The 19,612-nt window shown below is 45.5% G+C and overlaps 1 protein-coding gene across 7 annotated transcripts in view; it reads right to left on the bottom strand.

Moving 5' to 3' along the window:
• Positions 1 to 2,790: 2,790 nt before the first annotated feature.
• The window catches only part of LOC135368686 (GTPase-activating Rap/Ran-GAP domain-like protein 3), a 487,058-nt gene continuing 470,236 nt past the window's right edge, over positions 2,791 to 19,612 (bottom strand). For all 7 annotated transcript variants that reach the window (XM_064602133.1, XM_064602134.1, XM_064602135.1 and 4 more), the window contains 11 exons: positions 16,282 to 16,356; positions 16,142 to 16,205; positions 15,841 to 15,990; positions 15,639 to 15,749; positions 14,546 to 14,709; positions 13,270 to 13,495; positions 11,924 to 12,004; positions 11,738 to 11,856; positions 11,433 to 11,547; positions 10,299 to 10,480; positions 2,791 to 9,377 (listed from right to left, as the gene is read on the bottom strand). In XM_064602133.1, the coding sequence (XP_064458203.1) occupies positions 9,165 to 9,377; positions 10,299 to 10,480; positions 11,433 to 11,547; positions 11,738 to 11,856; positions 11,924 to 12,004; positions 13,270 to 13,495; positions 14,546 to 14,709; positions 15,639 to 15,749; positions 15,841 to 15,990; positions 16,142 to 16,205; positions 16,282 to 16,356 (1,500 nt within the window). In that variant the 3' untranslated portion in view covers positions 2,791 to 9,164. The remainder of the gene's footprint in view (positions 9,378 to 10,298; positions 10,481 to 11,432; positions 11,548 to 11,737; positions 11,857 to 11,923; positions 12,005 to 13,269; positions 13,496 to 14,545; positions 14,710 to 15,638; positions 15,750 to 15,840; positions 15,991 to 16,141; positions 16,206 to 16,281; positions 16,357 to 19,612) is intronic.

The raw sequence follows: 19,612 nt of genomic DNA, 5'->3' as shown, positions 1-19,612 counted from the left end.
ACGCCGCAAGCAGTTGTCGGTGGACGAACTTCTCCAGTTCAAACGTAAGCGTGTCGAGGAACAGAGACAACTGCGTGCGAGGGAGACTTCAGACCAACACAAAAGCGGGTTTTAGTAAAATGCGACAAGTTGAGCGGACGAGAATGTCTCGTGAAAACGATGAAGAGCATCAACTTCCTCTACTGTGCAAACAGGACGCACGCCAGCTACCTATCCTAGCGCAGTTTCTTTCCATCATGTCTGCCTACTACTCTGGAGATTTCCGAAAACATGGTGCAGCGGGCTATAGGGTCAATGACAACATGTGGGCCCTTAACGTGCAGAGCCTCAATGCACACGTTACCGACGTAACGACTGACACGGTACTGGCCAGAGTGCAACGTCTTCGCCCTCTCGGAGACCTGCAGCACCTACCATCAACCTGCCTCAACATATGGAACATATGGAAGGCTTGTGATGCGTTTGCCTTGCCAACCGAGAAGACAACCGAAGTGCCGGTGCCGCCACCTACTCGAGAAATGACGAAATTATCTTAGCAACAAAGATAGTCGTTCTTAAAGTATAGACAAGGTATAACACACCCTAGCCGCTGCAGAAGAAGTTGGTGACGTGTGGTATGCGTCGTAGAGAAGGGGGGAATGATGTTTTGGGGACACTCGCATGCAACCGAAACCCACCGGCTACATGACAACAACAACAACAACAACAACAACAACAACAACAACAGTGAAGACCGCGAAGTCTTACGGTGTCCAAACAAGGTCAGAAGAGCTTTGAGCGCAGAGCGTTCGTGGGCTGGATTCGGCCATGGACCAAGCAATTTTGAGAGAGAGAGAGAGAGAGAGGGAGAGAGAGTCCAGCTGATGAAGAGAACCGGAAAGTGTGGTTCGGGAAGGTTGGTAGTGTGAGCAATGAAGAAGAATGTCCCACGCCACGGTAATGCCAGTGAGCTGTAAAAGCCACGTTGAGCCGCGTCCGATGAACTAATGCACCGTCTTGACGAAAGGTGTTTCGTGGCACCCGTAAAGCGAGGTTGGATCAACTATTGAGTTGGCTATACCAGTTTTCTATTAAAGGGGCACTAAAATGCAAAAACAAGTTCATTTCAAATGACGTACTTGCTATCGTAATTCAAAACTTTGATTCCGTTACGGTGCTACAATCGAAATTATACCGGACTCTTTCTTGCTGCGGCGCTAAGCAGTGAATGTCGTCTCACCCCGCAAGCAGTTCCATCACCACCTCGGAGGTGGTGGGTTCGAATCCTACCATTGGCTGTGCTGCCCGAGGTTTTCCCTGGGTTTTCTGGCAGACCTTCTAGACTAATGTCCAAAACTTACCAGACGGTACAGTCTCATAACGTCGACCAAGGACGCACACTAACCCCCTACCCTTCTTGCTGTCCTCTCTGCATGACTGGACTCTGCTCATAGCCACAGTTGCTTTGTAGCGAAAAAAAAAAAAAGTAATGAAAAGAAAGCGTTCTTGCTTGTTGCAGCCAGTCTGATCCTACTATTTTTTATGTGTCACTTTAACCCTGTCACAGAAAAAATACTGGACAAACCGAAAAATAAAAAAAAGCGAAAGAAGGAAAGTATCGGCAAAAAAAAAAAAAAAATAAAATCAAATAAAAACCATTCGAGCAACGTGCACGGGCACTGCAAGTTCTGGTGCGGTTCATTCGTGCCGCTACACTTGCGGACCACATGTGGCGGCTGTAATCTGGCAGCGGACCCAATGGGCTCACAGTGGAAGCTATGCCGTGGTTGAACTTAGCTGGGTATATGCGTGCCATGCGTATTCTAATGCTCAGCGTAACGTGTGCGTATCTGGAGGCGCTGCAGCGCTCACTTACCGTTGTCGAGATCACGTTAGTGGGTGACGTCATGATTTGTGCGAAGAGAATAGATGCTCGTGGTAAATTACTGAACTCTATAGGGCATGCTAAAAAAATTAAAAGAGTGTAATTTTAGTCCACTTGGCCTGGGACTACCCAGATGCATCGCCACAACCGATAGTTAGAGGTGAGCACGGATAAGATAGATAATATCCGCACTCGTACGGTACCCGCGCATGTAAGATCCGCGACCGCATCCGCAGTGACTATTAGCAGTAAAAAGTTCACATAACAAATGTTATCTTACAAAGGTTTTTCACTTTTCGGCATGCAAGCCAAGGTCATTAGGTCATCCAGAATTGTCCAGTAAAATGCCAGTTAAAGGGATGGCAATGCAAAGTATGACGCACTCCGACACCATTTTGGATTCTTTGTGTCAATTGTGGCTCCACCTGGGGGACGTCTACTAAGACACTAATGCCTATTTGCGGCTAAAATGAATATCCGCGTGGATTTCGAAACGTTACATTTCTATCCGCAAACCACGATATAGCACGGATATCCGCCCGGATCCACGGGTATAACAGCACCCGCCGCACACCTGTACCGATAGTCTCTTTCAGTGCTAAGTCCACGGAAGCGAAATTTGAACCGGCGTTTCTGCCCTTTTTTCTTTGTTTTTGTTCAGGATATTGCTTCACGGAGGCCTCACGGATGAGGCACACTACTGAACAACCTGAAGAAGTGCAGCCTCTTGCACGAAATTTCTCGTTCGAATAAACCTTAATTGCTCCTAACCGTTTTAATATCACGTTTCTGATTCCCTCATCGCTTGGCTCCTTGACAACGATGACCCACCATGTCATGTGTGTGTGTGTCCTTGATCGTGTGTGTTTTCTTTTTGTTTCCCATTTCGACGTACTGAACATATCGAAGACACATGAACCACTGAATAAATTGAAACCACATTTATGTCACCGTTTTTTTTAGTAACAACAAAAAGCATGGTACACTGAACAAGTTTTTTTTTAATTATTTCTCTCTGTTTTACACTAAAAGCCACGGAACGCATTCCACAGAAGCACACGGCGGTCACCAGACCTCGAATTTGCGTAACTGCCAAATGTCATGGCACTCCTTGTCAATATTGCTAACATTACACTATAGCAGGTTTAAACTCAACACTGTACAATGACAACAATCAAGAAACAAAAGGTTGCACGAGAAGCTCTGTGAGAGTGATCATTAGGGACCCTGGAAAGGCTTCATTCAATGGGGACTGAAAAAAAAAAAAAAAAGAAAAAAGAAAGAAAAGAGAGAAGGCGCTGAGAGTAACAATTTCCAAAAACTTTCATGGTGTTTGTCTTCCCATGCACACTGCATCAGCAAATATGTCAACTCCTGCGTTGGTCTATATCATTGCTTTGGATAGGAAGTGCGTTTTAACACGTACCGGATGTAAAACAACATGATGATAGCCGTGGGTATATATTTCAATATACATAACACACGTTTCTCATATTTACATGGTAATATCTACATACAAAAATAAATAAATATTTTGTATTTTATTCTTATGCATATTACACTGTGTTCACAATGAAATACACCATAGCCACAGCGGTAAATGTGCACCAAATAATAACCCAGGTGACCAAGAAACGAACCAACGAAACACATGCATAGCGATTGCACACATGAAAGCAACCCAAAGAAAAAGAAGAAGAAAAGAAAAAGAAACTGTACATGTTCCGTTTCACTTCGTTCCGTCTTTACCAACAATTCTGCTATGACGAGTGTTTCTTTTTTTGATCTACTCTAAAGGTTTCTTCGCTTTCATGTAAAGCGTGGTATATTGTCAAAAATGAGATCTGCAGCATTATCTAATACTTTCAACATCGATAACGTTTTTCTACTTATCTTCAAAGGTACTACCAGCTCGTCGAGGAATCACCGTTAATACTGTACAATGGGGGTCGAACTTTCCTGTACAAGCAATATCGAAATACTACGGACTAATTTAGACAACAGCTCCGAGGATCAGCGTCCTGTATACAACAGTATAAAGCATATACAACTTCGGTCTCTGCATATACATATATTTATATAACACATATATGTATGTATAGATAACATAGCTTTCTTTCTTATGCCGTCATGTTGGATCGTGTATTCACATAACACCACGAAGACTCTTACCCACTTTCGGATTGTGTCCGTCTGTGTTCACGCACACTTAAAACGCATATACTTGAGCAAGTATAAATGTTTTACTATAGCAAGAAATGAAGCAGGTCATTTGAACGTTGACATTCACATTCATGGTAACCTACATAGCACACACATGCTATGTGTATATGCAACATCCAGTATACTTTTCATTGGTATGCTACTGCTTGGCAAAGAGTGTTCTTTGGTACGTAGTAATGTGCATATTTCATGTTACGTCTCCTGAAAAAATCGTAAAAAATTGCATTTCATGAAGATTCTCTGGGAGTACCTTGGGTTATGAGATGCCATTTTGTACTGAAATAATAGTGATTCCGTCAAATAGATTTGGAATGAGGCTGAGAGGGGTTTTTAAAAGACACAACAATCAAATGTAATGTGCAATATTTTTACGTCAAGTTAAGCATGCAAAGGACAAAGCAGAATGGGTGCTAAAAAAAGTTTCATTCTGTTGGGTTCTAGTAGTTAGAGCAAAATAAGATGCACATATGTGTTTACATAGCAGTAGGGCTGTGTGCTTGTATCGATAGCATGAAACAGCCATCCGTTGCCAAGAACGGCTGACAAAAAAGAAAGAAAAGGAGTAAGATAAAACTAAGGAAAATCCGGGAAGCTCTTTCGAAATCGGCTAGTCACATGTGATAAGTGCTCGAAATAAACTGAGTGTGCTGATTATTTGATAAACCGGGCATAGCTGGTGATGAAGTGAGATTGCAAATATTTCATGGTCAGCTTTCGAAACCCGCTAGGGGTGGGGGGCAAAGAATATTAAAGCGAGTACTTTCCATGTCTATCCCAGACGTAGTGCGCGATTTACCATCCTCGAAACGGATACAAGTTTATGCGTCGGTCCGGTTCACGAATGGAGGCATCACATTTGTCACGGCGTACGGTCACGCACGGGAGGTGGTGATACGATAAACGCCATTTGCTTCTTATGCAGGATACAGCCGTTTGAAAATAAAGCCGTTAGGGTATTTCGTTAGGACACACTCGCAATTATTTTCTGCTGGTGACACAATGAAAGAGAATGAAATTCTACGTTGGCTTAAAGGAGTTCTGCACAGAGAGACCTTAACTCTTCTAACGTTGTGTGAAGGTATTTTGCCCCTGGACGAGAGCCGCCGATATTTCGAACTGTTCGAAATATCGGCGGCTCCCGTCCTGAGGCGAATTCCCTCCATACTTCCTTACCGGTTCGGTGGATTTCTACCCGTCTATCTTCTATTGTCTAAGGTCTATCATGTTTGCGTGAACTCAAAGCTCATAGCCCGCCACTATTGCTTTCTGTGCTTGTTACACAACACAGGAATTAACTGCGTTTAACCGTTCGGTTTTCGTTTCGCTGATGCAAGAGAAGCTCCGTTTTCGTGTGTATGATGACGTCATCCCTCAATGCCAGTCGCCCGGGGAAGTGAGGGTAGCAGGGCTGCAAGGCCATTTCGCGGGAGAATGTCGCGCAGTCGCAGTCGCAGCGGAGCCAAATAGCCGGATGTGGCCGAATGCGAAGACAGCAGCTTCCGTTCGCTCGAAAATGAGCGATTACGTCACAGAATAGGTTACTTACAGTGGAGAAGCCAGCGAGTTTTTACATAAGGTGGGAATGCACATGGGGATCGTTTTAAAATATGTTTGCGTCTACTAAATGGTCAATGAAAAGATGGCTAAGAAGCAAGCGAGCTGGTGAAGTTGACGCAGAATCTAAAAGCCCGACTAGAGAACACGAAGGGACAGACACAACATGAAGTCTCAAACACAGCTGAAAATTGTACTTCACAGACTATAAATATATACCTACAGACAGTAGGAAAAACAAACAGTTGAGGTCACAGTGTCAGTGACCCAACCGTAACTTTCGGTCCGCTCTTAAGCAGACTGCTCGTTCTCCCGAATTGATCTCTTATTTTGTCCTCAACTGTGTCTTTTCCCTTCTCTCTGTGTGTATATACTTGTGGTCCGTGAAGTGAAGTTTTCAGCTGTGTTTGACACTTCGTGTTGTGTCTGTCACTTCGTGTTCTCTAGTCTCGGAGGGAGTATGTTTATTAAGGAAAAAAGAAAGGAAAGGTTAGCCAGGCAAAGACCCGGCTTGCTATTCCAAAAAAAGAAAGAAAGGAAGAAGAAGGAAAGAAAGGAAAGTCGTTTTTTGCATTATTTGCAGAGTCGTTCTCCTTCGGGGACTTTATCAGATGCATACAACAGACACACTGTTTTTCGGACTGTGCAAAACTCCTTTAAAATTTGCAAAAATTTAACTAAATTCTTGGTTGCTTGGTTGAGTGCATTCTTTAACGAAAGGAAACGTGGTCTTGGGACATTAATGTTATGCAGCTACAGTACCTCCCCATCGTTTACGGGATAAAATATTTGGCTATACCTCTTGGACTTGCTACAGCCGTGTTATCGTACTGCAACCGCCCATCTTCCTTTATCTACATACTTGCACCGTATGTTTCCTAAGCAGCCGACAACAGAAAAGGGAAGCGGAGAAGATTGACGAGGCACGCGAGGAATTACGCAGACAGACTCGTGGAAGTGCACCTGTCTGAACTTTGTTTCTTCCGTGCCTTGGCGTGCAGGCAAGACCGAGTGCCAAGGTATATATACATACTGTATACGAAAGCGATGTTCTCCTAACGCAGTTTCTCTCCCTCTCTGCGCATACAGTATGGCGCTGCCAATATGAACGTACGGGAGACTATTTGGAAGGCAGGGTAAACCTGGTGGAACTTGTATTCCGCCGTGGTGATACCAACAATGACGTGCTTTGATGAACGATGGGAGCTCTGTGTGTGGGAAAGTTTCCATGGGGCATAATACTGTCTGACACATCGTAGCGTGTGTGTATACCGCATATGAGGGTGTACATGGTGTATATACGTGCGGGGACATGAGGAAATGTCTTATGACAGTGGGTGATGGTCGGATATCTATAGAAAGCCTGCTGTTCTACGCCTGATTTTCAATATACGATGGAAAGTACGCAAATCGGAGAAAAATGGTCCAACACTATTCGACTTCATAGCGTAGTACACGGCTAACTGCGTTGAGAAAAAAATATTTACTCTTTTACGTCGCGTCATGTGATCTTTGAACGTATAACGTACTAACACTTGTTTCTTTTTTTTTTTTCGCTGTATGCGAGAGTAATTATGTACTCCGTTTTTTTGTATATTTTTTGTTACTAGCCATTACTTTTTTTTTGCTAAATTTTGCTCAATGAGCCAGTAATTGTTGGACCAGTTTGCTCCTGTTCTGGTCACTGTCGCGGTGTACTGTCCGCGATGGTACGACACGAAGCATATGCAAAAAGCGGCGGTATCAGAGTCGAAGCGTCGAAGGGCGACATTGGGCTATTAAGCTAGACGAAAAATCGTCGACATTTGTGTGCATATACGCATAGCGACATTTGCGTGCCGAGATTCCTCCCCTATTGGAAAAAGGGAGAGGGAAGTATGGTCCACCTCGAAAATCGGGGAGGGGGAGGGTTCGCGTACGTCAATAGTGAGTTTTAGTATATCGTACACTGTCGCCTTTGCGTACGTAAGGGATAGCGTGGTGGTTCTGCGCAATGCGCATGCCCTGTTGATGTATTGCGCGTGCGCAGCAGGACAAAACGCTACCCCTTGCGTACGCAAAGGCGATAGCGTATGACCATACTAAAACTCACTATTATCCCGTAACCGGTGGCTAAGGGCTACCGTTGTGTGAAGGCAGGAGTCTCTCTTTGCAAAGTAGGTTTAACAGGCAAAGTTTAGAAGTAGTAAGCCATACACTTGGCTGACCACTCTCACCACATATCGAGCTAGCAAGCAAGGCTGTAGTGGGATGTTATCTAGGAAGCTATGCCACTCAAACTGATGAACACTGATACCAGTTCCACATAATCGCGGACAGTACACAGCGATGCAGTGCAGACGGGCTCGTTTTTTTTTTAACCACTACCGTTATCTACTATGCATTAAAATGTCAGATTGGCGTGATTGACGCTGTGATGGTTGATATGTTGGCAATAAGGCATTCATGTTTCCAACTCTTCCCCGTTGCAAACTAAGCCAGGAAGTACACAACTCTATTCTCAAAAAGCAGCACAGACATTGACAGGTATTTGGAGCCAGAACACTTTGTTGCAGTGAGTTCAGGAAGTACATCACAGGGAAGGAAGATTAAGGCTCTTGACAACAAACTTTCAGTCAGGAACGATAAACAACTATCATAAACATGGACAGACAAAGAGCGTGTATTAAATCTAGCATGTTCAATCAAAGTCGCTTCCTGGAAGTTCCATCCTTGTAAAGAAAGCCTGTTGCTTAGCTACTACATGATGTAGGATCAAAGTCTAGTAGATATAATATTCTTTTAATGAACTAACCCATTCGTAAACTGCGATATGGGACACCGTCCTGTGACTCAATACAAGCGGGAAGCCGAGGAAGAGCAATATCAGTCGTGCACTGCAGCACAAGGAACCATTGTGAAGGAATGCGCTATACAGGTCTTCCACGCGCATCAGTTTTTGAATGGACGCAGACACTTAAGGAACACGCGTACAGGGTTAGAAGAAAAAGAAAGATAACCAAATAGTTTCAGCACCTTTATATTAAATAAATAACGCGGCGGTCTTGAGATTACTGCTCTCCAACATTTAAAAAGCTACCGTATATAGCAGGAGAAGCTCTAATTTGTACTTGGGCATGGCATTAAAAGGAACAGATGGCACGAAAACAAAACTTTCGCATTCCAAAACGTACGCCAACGTGATGCACACCAAGACAATACGAAAAGACATTTAGACTTCCGGTATATATTTTCATCATCGACTACGTTTCATTCACCTTGCACGCGAGCCTCCTTACTCTTTTCGTGCATGTGGGCCTATGAGCACGCAGATGATTTTTTCTTTTAACTTCGAGCCCGCTTTACGTCACAAACGAAAGTAAAGTAAAGTAAAGAACACCCCATTTCTCTGCGTAGAAATTCTGCGAGAGTTTCAGTGGTATATGGCTGAACGATTTAAGATGAGCACATTTCTTTGACCGGCGCATTCTGCATGTCGGAGAGAAACGATGGCGCAACAACGAGGCGCGCGCGCACACATGTTTTACAGGTTATTGTGCGGACTGGGCGGTGGGCTAGAGCCTACGCTCTTGCCCAGACCCGAGTCCGAGCTCGCAGAGTGTGTGTGGTCCTTGTGGAGCCCTCCGCGCTTGGGCGAAGCAGACCGGCAGCTTGGCAACAGAAGCGGTGCTTGAGGAACAGGCGATGCGGTGGCGCTACGGCTTGGTCGAGGGTCCGGTCGAAGACGACTGCCCTCCTGTTCGAGGGCAAGCATGTAGGGCAAATAGGGCGAGGGTGTTAGTGGTGTTAGACTAACGGGAGGGAAATTTAGGGCAATCAACCGAGTTATCCCTTGTGAAAAATTAATTTTCGAAAGTCACGAGTTTTTATTTTCATGCAACTAACAGCGAACTACAATCCGTTTGAAGTGACACTGCCGGAATAAGTCTCGTGCGTTCAGAATCTTAACGGAATTTACAGTGTACATGTAGGTTTATTCGTTTCGCGTAAATTATTTTGTTTACTTTTATAGTTCTGCTACCAACAGCCAGGTTTCCTCGCGCAACGCAAAGGACAGGGTCGCTGCGTCAGATGTGCGATTTTATTCTCGCATTCGCTACTTGTTTACATTTTATGTTTCCTTGTTTACATTTACCTTGGAACTTATGCCACTACAATCTCCGTGTCTCACATTGTAGTCTCCCAAAATATTGTTTCTCTATGTGAAGTGGAAGTATCATAAAATTAGTTTCTAATTGTGGGACGTATGACGTTATAAGGGTGTGCAATCTGCAACGCGTCGAGCAACACTCCGTCTCCTCATCACAGCTGCCTGCAGTCTTGCAACGTAGGGCAAGGGCGGAGACGTTCGCGCTTTTGCTAGAAGAGAGACGCCAGTGCTCCCGATGACTTCAGCTACTCGTTCAGAAGTTCGTAGGAGCGTACAACGTTCACTGAAGGCATTTATATTTGACGTATACTGTGTCTATGGTCAAAATGACGGTCAAAATAACTATATTTGTTTCTTTTTTTTGGAGGGGGGGGGGGTCGTAGTGGCACTTTAATGCGAGGAAACCAGGGACTCTCTGCTTACAGGGACCGAGGGCGACTTTGCAGCCTTAACCGGAAACATGCGTTATATATTAGCGTGCAGTTCGAGCATTATTGTGTTAGCTACCTGAAAGCCAGGTGAGAGGAAGGCGGATCCAAAAGACGGGGCAGTGAGCAGAGGCTGAGGCGACGGGAGAGAAGGCGTTGGCACTCGCCGTTCGCAGGGGGAATTGCCCGTGAGGCAGCTGAAGGAAATGCGGTAGATACGAAGTGGCTTCGCACCGTCGTTCGACCCCGTGCTGCCAGTAGCTGCAAAAGAGCTCAACATATTCTGCATATTTTCTAAGCAACATACACCAGCTTATTTGCTCGCATAATTAGTGCACCTTTTTACCTAAAAATGTGGGGCCATGGAGGGCGTGCGTCAATTATGTGAGGGAAAACTCAACACTGAAAGAGCACTACACGTTTTCCCTCTTATTAATTAGCTTTCCCTCTTTTTCTCTTGTCTTTTGTTATTTGTAGCTTTTGTACCTACGTGTATGGATACATGTAGTGTCATTCAAAGGAAAATTAATGAAGTCTAAACTACAGTTCTGTACTTTTTGGCTCCTGCAAGTGACTTGCAGTAACTCGCTCCGTAGATGTAGGAGCCAACCTAATTTTTATTACGGTATTTTCCAGTGTATAACGCGCGCGGTATACAGTAAAAAAGTGCTCTGAAGAGCTCCTGAACGTTATCTAACGGTGCGCGTTATACATGGAAATGTTTTCCTGCAGTGTTCTTTCTCAGGTCGGTGACGTACAAATTCTAGCCTCTTCCAGGCTGGGCCGTGACTTTCTCCCAAATCTCTTAGGGTCAGTTGACAAAACCGGCAAAATGGCAATTCATTTCAGAAGGCCTGCGTGATTCAGAAGGGACGCGATACCGAAAGCAGAGAGGCGACTGAAGTATACCATATTACACTGACTCTGTTGCATCGGAGTTTAACGTCCTTGACTACATGTGCTTCAAATAATGCATATGCATGTATGATACACCGCCTTGGTTTATTGTGTACACTGGTGGCAGCACAGAAGCTTGTAGCAACATTGCGGTGCGCGTTATACATGGAACTTTTTTTTTCAAATTCGGCCCGTTTTTAGGGGTGCGCGTTATACACCGGAAAATACGGTACTACACGCCTAACCTAACCATTGTCTATGCACGACCATTTGCAACAACCTGCCGTTGTTTGAAAGTACGACACACGACTCTTACAGTGCGGTGAGGAAGGTGGAGATACGCTGGGGTCCCGTTCCATCCGGTCCTCCTTCACCCGTTCCTTGCGCACTTGGAAAAATTCCGGTGCTGTGCTCACGAAGAAAATGTCGCTCTGAAACATTGACTCTAACGTTACACACATCACTGGAAGTGGAAAAAAGGAAGGCGGGAAAAAGGAAGGGGGAAAAGTAAGGGGAAAGGAAGGGGGAAAGGTAGGAGATAATAGGAGAGGGAAAAGAAGGGGGAAAAGGAGGGGGAAAAGGGAGAGGGAAAAGGAAGGGGGGAAAAGGAATGTGCCGTACCTTGGAGGTAATGAGCTTCAGTTTTGGCATCACCATGTTGTGCACTAGGTTGCCGTTGATGATGAGGCGGATTTCTATGCTGTCATACGTGAATGCCATGATGTACGGGAACACGCACACTAGTGACAGGAAGAAACGGGATTTAAGGGATTCATTTTTTTGTAGCCGCGCATTTGCAGTACTCACCGATATTCTCTGGAATCGCATTCCATTGGAAATCGAACTCTGTCGTATTCTCATCGCTCAGCTTTTGAAAATGTGTTGTGTCTAGAGAGAGAGAGGATGAAAAACGTGAGCATATAATTTCTCATAATTTCCACAGTGTACAAATGCACCTGAATATGAAAACTTTGGGCCTTCAGAATAACAATGCGGCACTGAGCAAGCTTAGGGACGTGGTTAGCTATAAACGAGCTGTGAAATGCCCCTGTATGAAGTTTTCGTGTTTTGGTTACGGCGTGTTGGGCAACCAATAACATGAGCTCTTGCAAAGGAACGACGAAGGTAGCTGACCTGCAGCGCGTGAGAGATGCCTCTGACCTACACACCCTCTAGAAACCCTCCAATCTTTCAAAGAGTGTGCAGGTGAACGAGAGAAGCGCACGTCACTTCGTGACGTTCACGGTCCCGACGCGAGGGCCAATCAGATGACCCGTGACTTTGCCCGGCTCGGCCGAAGCGCCGTAGCAGTGGCAGACGAATTTTTAGTAGCCAACGGGAGCTTACGACTGCTCATAGGTTCGCTGAAGTCACACAAAGAGATCAGGCCGGGCCCATACGTCTGCCTCATGAATGAAACGGGGTTACGAACCATGTTAAATGTCACTTGCTTGCTTATTTCAGATTGCAGGGAAGGGGGGGGGGGGGGTTAAGGTAGGCAAACTGAAAGGGGACGCTGTCGGAAAACACGTCTAATGCACCTCTCAGACGGTATTCTAAATGATAGTTAACATCAAAGGCCGTTCCAATTTGAAATGACCTCTATGGAGTAGCTCCTCTCAGACGAGCCGTTAAGGAGCACCTTGTTGCCGGCTTCTGACGCCATCTAGTTCATTGTTTCCTTCTGTGCCTCCCGCACTACAGTTGTCATCTTACCAGAACCTTGCCACCGTGGTTATAATTTAGATCCGGACTCCTTTTGTCACGTTTAAATGTTTCTTTCATATTTCACTTGAGCGTTGTTGCGTGTTAGCATCGCGAAGCAACTGTGGCTATGAGCGCACTTGAGCGTTGTGAGAAGCCATGTGGTCGGGTGCTGTTGTCGAGAGTACTCCGGTTTGAATCGTAAAGGCCGTTGGGGAGCGCCGTTGGGGAGCGCCGCTGGGGAGCTCCGTTGGGCGTAAAGGGAGATTTTAAAAAAGGTCTTTTATGCTGTCGTCTGACAGGGTTGTCAAAGGTCATTTATCGGAAAGGCCTTTATTCCCCAAAGGGTATTATACTGAATCAGTCCCTGTATGTGTAGTATGTGTGCCGCGTAAATGTCAATTTTTCGTTCATGCACATGTAAATAGAGGCGGTAGTGTATAGCGTACGATTGTAGCATAGGAGAAGCTCTGCCTCGTCGTCTTCGTAGATATCGACCGCCGCCACGAGATGCACTTTGGCGGCATCGACAGCGTGCAGCCTACTCGATTCGCCAGTCTTCTCGTTAACGAGGTCGAATTGATGCCGGTATCCCACACAGATGTGGTTGTCGCCGCAGGCAGAAGGGCTGTCCACGAGGGTCACGACCACCGGAGCTTCCGCAACCATTATCTCCTAGCGTACACAGAAACGATATTTGTCAGTGCAAAACCACAATCTACTAGATTATAGCGACCACGTCATAATCGGCAACCCCTATGTCAAGAGCCCGTCCACACGGTCCGCTATAGGATCGCTGCACATCGGCCGCGCGAGATCTACATCGTGATTGGACAATGGAAATTTGAATTTTGAACCAATGAGAGAGAGAGAGAGAGAGAGAGAGAGAGAGAGAGAGAGAGAGAGGGAAATAGAGAAATAAACCGGCATCCAAATTTGAAGCCACACTGGATGGCGCCATGTTGGCCTCACCTTGCCTTGTTCGCAAATGGCGGACATTGGGGACTCGTGCGGTGTAAGTCTTTCCGCGCGTACGCTTCGAACTTCCGTGGCGTTCATTGGTTCCGTAATGCCGCCAGCGATTTAAGGAACCGGCTTTATAGCGAACTCAGCTGGTTGCTTTAGCGCAGAAAAAGTTGCACTGGCTCGAGCGTGCGCGTCCCACGGCCGCTTGAACCCACTCGCGTTTCATTGGTCCTTCGGTTCACTCTTCGTCCGTTTTTGCCTTGAACGAAGGAGTGCGAGAGGTAAACGCCGGGCGGTTGCGCGCTCTATGTATCTCTACCTCGTTGTTTTGAACGCGGATGAGGACGTATGGCTACCGTAGCAGACGATAACAACAGCTCTTATGAAAACGCGTAGAATGATGATGATAATAAACTTTAGAAAGAAGTATATCCCGTGGGGCAACCACAGCTTGTAAAATGCTAAGGTAAGCTGAAGTACAAAGTATCGTAGAAATTGAGAAAGTAATAACCGGGCCGATGAGCAGCGCCACCGCTAGCCTCCAAATGCGGCGCTGGGAAGGGGTCCATATGACATGGTCGCTATGATACAGTAGGTCGTGGTGCTAAATCACACCAAATGCGGACGTAACAGCGGATACTTCTTGCTATTATTGGCTATTGCTATGGCTATTATCCCTATTGGCTTCACACTAGTGAAGCCAAAATCTCCATTTTATATTTTCTTAAAATCAAATCAAGTCAATCAATTGCTATTTACCCGAACAAACTGAAAACCGTCAACCGTGTCCGTGTCGGAAGCGGCGCACCACGTGGTCCAAGCGGCCGAATGCCGCCACTGCAAAACCAGCAGCTTCCGGCCTACGGCCACGACCATGCGAAGGTGACTGCCTCCGGGACGGCTTATTCCATAGATGTGACAGCCTGTGCACATTCGTGAGGGCCCAGTGAATATGCAGCAGGGGAAACACAGAAAATTCACATTGAAGGCACTCGTGAAAGCAGAAAGTGCTTAAAGGGAGAATTTGCTCTCTAAGCATGAAATCCATTGATATTTCTTCACGCGGGTAGTTGATTCCCTTGATTTGCCGAGTCCCTTTCTCACTTTTCTCTAGGTCACGTGATAGGGTCACAAATATTCTTCTTCGCCGTCACTTCGCTAATTCGAGCTACAATTTATTATCGGCATTATAAATAACTGGAATCCGCAAGAGGTTTGGAATTCGCGCGCACAATGGCGTATGCGCGACGTCAGTGTGACGACATGTGGGCGTTCCCTTTGCGCCTGGTCACGTTCGCTCCTGTTGCAACAACTTCACAACTTTATTTTGATGATGATGATGATGACTGTTGGGATGTTCCACTGGTCTTGCAGCAGAATTTTTTGCGTCACGCTGAGGAGAATACATGGGGAGGTGGCGTGGAAGAGTGATCACGTGATCGTCCTCGCGAGCACGTCACGCGAGCCGATGGGGAGATTCTCCCGCTAGCTCCTCCACGCACGTGCGGGTTCACTTCCAGCTATCAGGAGAAAGTTCGAATAAATGGAAATATGTCGATTTCGAGCGCAGTGACTCTCAGAACAGTAGTTCGGAGTCATATGCTTCAGCCAGGAGATAGTTATTTCAACATCGTCAGCGCGCGCATATAGTCTTTAAAAATAGGAAGCCTTTGTTTTGCAAACGGACAGGAATATCATAGAAAACGCGAATTACGGTACATATAAAAGCGGAAGGTAGGTATATGCGGAACAATTTGCCAAGGTGACGTAACCTCACGTGCCTAAAAAAAAAGGGGGGGGGGGTAAAACTCGGTCGGGCTGGTAACTCATAATTAAAATAGACCTGACATACCTTTCGTGCGCTCCAGTTTATGCTCCCTGAGATCAGATCTGTTTCGAACGCCATTGTTGGCTTCACCTTCAAAGTCAGTTAGCCGGAATACATGTATTCTGCTGTCTCTTCCTGTAAATCGAAAGGAAACACCGTGCGAATCGTTAACGCACTGTTGAAATGAAACACGTCACCATCTGTGATGTACAGACAGATCACGTACCTCTGTCTGTCCTGAATAATAGTATGCCGTGAGCTTCAACAACGCTGATCTGTCTCACTGGAACTGTCTTGTCCAGCACTAGCCTGTGGGCAAGACCTTCTTCAACCAGATACGTTCCCGACTCTGTTCCCAGGATCAGCTTGTTGTCACCTGCATCACGTGAGGTGAGGCGCGGCGGGCAGAGTAAAACACATAAAATAATTAATGCGAACAGTAAAACAATTTAACAATTCAAATAATAATAAAAAAAACATTAAGTGCGAAATGTAATGTTTGTGAAACGGCGGAAGTACAAACGCACCCCAAGAATCTCCGCAGACAATTTCGTACGGAAAGTCTGGATAGAAACATTGAGGCTCCCAGGGCTGGAAATAGTAGATTTATTAGTGGGAAACAAGCGACGAGGCGACAATGAGAAAGGCATCATAAAAGGCATCTTACTTCACGCTTGAAAAGACTCGTCGTGGCTAAGCTGGTAGGAGCATCTCCTTTTACTATGGTGTCTAGTTTCAGAGCCTGAAAAGGAGTTTGAGAAACAGTCATCCTTTAATCGCTCCCCCAAAACTTGCTGTTTCCCACAGCACGGTGGAGAGAACGTGAAAAAGTCGTCAAAATACAGCGTCATAATGGAAGAAGTAAAGCGTGCTTCACTGCAGGAAGACGCATACTGTGGCAGAGTACCCTTTACAGGTGACACAATGCCAGTTGGTGTCTCGTTGTTCCTACACTCTTAAAAATGAACTTCACCGCATCGCACGCTCCTAGCCAACCATCACCTCGAATGATACCGTTATCTGTCCTGATTTGTTGGAAACGGGAGGCGTACGCCTTTTCTGTGACACTTATGCTGTTCATAATTGTCACAGAAAAGGCGTACGCCTTCCGTTTTCAACAAATCAGGGCAGATAACGATATCATTCGAGGTGATGGTTGGCTAGGAGCGTGCTATGCGGTGAAGTTCATTTTTAAGAGTGTACGTGTCGCACTTTGCGGCGGCTCATTACGTTCATTACGTTCGTAACTCACAAGTGAAGACATTAATTTTTTTTTGAATACCATGCTCATGGACACACATGGTCACGTGATAGGCATCACAAATATTTTTTTTTTTCGCCGTCACTTCTGAACATGAACCAACAGCGTCCTTGCAAACGTAAGTGGGATAACCATCCCGTTTCTGCATGGCCGACCGACAAGACAAACTACGTGTCGTTTTCCTAATTCTCCTCCCATTATGTGTGTCGCTGCCGCCACTACAAAGCGGTTTGTTCAGTGGCGTCGTTCCCTCCAGAGGGCACTAGCTTCGCAAAGGCGAGACCGCCACCATGACGTACGTCCAGCCAAGTTTGGTTTCGAAAGAACGGTGAATGCGATGAGGGATGCGCGGCGGCAACTCCGCTAGCGACAGTGGCGCTCTCCCTTCGAGTGACGCCATAGATATAAACGCTACACATATAGCGTTGAATAAGTGGTCTGATGTTCAACCTTAACTATAGGCTTCTTTTCAGCTCTCTGCTAATGGAGCGGAAGTGCAGGGAAACCCACTCTATTTTGTAACATTATAACGTGAAACGTTGCATGCGGGAATTGAACTTGCACGTTGAACTGACGCAAGAACGGCATCTCACGTTGCGCTTTAAAACAGTCCGAATTTTCGTACACGGTTCAAGAATGCAGGGTTTCTTCCAAACAGGAAATCCACGTACGCATTATACTATCGAATATTCTTTGACGGTCCTACAGGAAAGACACTCGGCACGAAGTTCGCTATGAAAACGAAGTCACAAGCGTGCAATTATGCCAACGGACAAAGAGCGCAGAGAGGCCGAAATGCAATACGCAGCACATGCAGGAAACCACGAAATGAAAACACTCTATCGTGTCAGCCGGAATGTCACATATATGATAGCAGACGTGACCAGCATACACACTGCCGCCTTGCTGCTCGAAATCTGTAGTAAGAAAGATAAAGGACAAGAAAGTTCTCTTTCTCCAAAGCGGATTTTCTAAGCAAACACATTCCAAGAACAAATAGTACGGGCACTTTATCGCGAAAAGAGAGAAACAGATCACAATGCCGAACACGATAGAAGAAGGGGGCACACGAAGAGCCGAGCTTACAGCCCGTGTATTCGTTTAAATAAAGGTTCTCTGCTATAGCTTAGAATGGTTGGGAGACGCGGAGCGTATGTGGATAGACTTACACTTCGCAAGGATTTTGTTCCGGGACGAACATGGATTTGGAGCACGTGTGGCTTTTTTAATTCTTGGTCTTTTAAGATCGCTGCACACGGGCGTGAAGTATTAAGCGGAGAGATGGCAAAGTCCGAGACGAGAGTTCAATGAATATAGACATTGATAGTATGAAGCGGAATGGAACAGGAAAACGAAGCAACGACCCAGAAAAGTTTAGGCAAGCGAAACCGATTGAGAAAGAGAACAGGAAGGAGCATTATTGTAAATGAAAACATTAATAAAAAAAACGTAATTTTTTTAAAAGCCGAAAATATATATACGTTATCTCCTATCTCCTAATTTAAACCTAACCTAACTTAAACTGTCTGACTGCATCTTGTTGGTGCTGCAGCCCGCTAAAAGCGCTTTTGTTGATAGCGCGTTAGCTGCGTGTTTTCGTCTTCTTGTCTTCACTTTTCTAGGACGTGTTTCTAGTACGACGCTTATTTCCTAAGCGTATCTATATAAAGGGGCTATATCAACAGCCGAATGTATGAGTGAAATCGCCTGATAGCAAACTTTTTTTTTTTTTTGCTCTTCGGTTGACGAAGGCTTCGACAACAATTTTTCACGCTGTCTCTTGGCCAGCTACCGTTCTACCTATCTCAGCAAAATAGTGCTACAAAACTCGGCATTTCCTAGTGCACTGCGCACAGCCACTGTACCCCAACATCTGCCCAAGAATGATGCACGTGACATAAAGCACGTTACGAAGCTCAACTCAAATGATCATGCTTCATTACAAACTAAGATACGTAGTGCCGAGTGCGGATAACGTTGTGGCGATGTATAATATTATGGACGCCAATTGGAAGGATCTATTTATTTTGGCGGGAGAAGCAGCCATAAAAGACGGCTTGCTATTCCTTATTGTTCCGAAAGTAGCCAAAGTCAGTCACCGCCGACCCACACGCGATGTCACTGGCTGCTGAGGAGAGCGTTATCCCGCGATGGACACTAATGCTTATTTGCGGATCTCACGGCTCGTTAGGTTTTTATCCGCACACCCGGACGTCGCGCGGATTCGCGGATGTAGCCGCACCCGCGCATACCTCTAAATATTAATGGATGTGTCAACGTACGGACCTTTCGAATAACGAAGTGAATAATTGTAGTGTATATATTTGTATTGAATTTTATAGTCTGGTATGGAAGCGATCAACACCAGATACTATATTCGAATACCTCTGAAGCTGCATTCAGAAATTCCATAACGCCAGTAGAGAGGGTGGGTATTAAACAATTCAACAGTTGAAGAAGCCTGAGCTTGAGCACTAGGAAAAACGACAAACATGGGAGCTCGCCATGTGTGTCTCTGTTGTTCATCCTGTAGAGCCCAAGCTCAGGCTTCTTCAACAATATAATTTATTCACCAGCTTGCCTGCGCTTATGCTGCAGTATAAAACTGAGCTATATCTATATAAATAGCTCAGTATATATGAGCTATATGTATAGCTGAGCTATAAAACTATTACGCTGTAGTATAAAACTAAAACCGCGAACGGTTCTGCCGGTGCCCAATCAGAAGATCCTACTC

Source organism: Ornithodoros turicata, chromosome 9 (assembly GCF_037126465.1).
Source record: "Ornithodoros turicata isolate Travis chromosome 9, ASM3712646v1, whole genome shotgun sequence".
Lineage (NCBI taxonomy): Eukaryota > Metazoa > Arthropoda > Arachnida > Ixodida > Argasidae > Ornithodoros > Ornithodoros turicata.
This window is presented reverse-complemented; position numbering and strand designations above follow the sequence as displayed.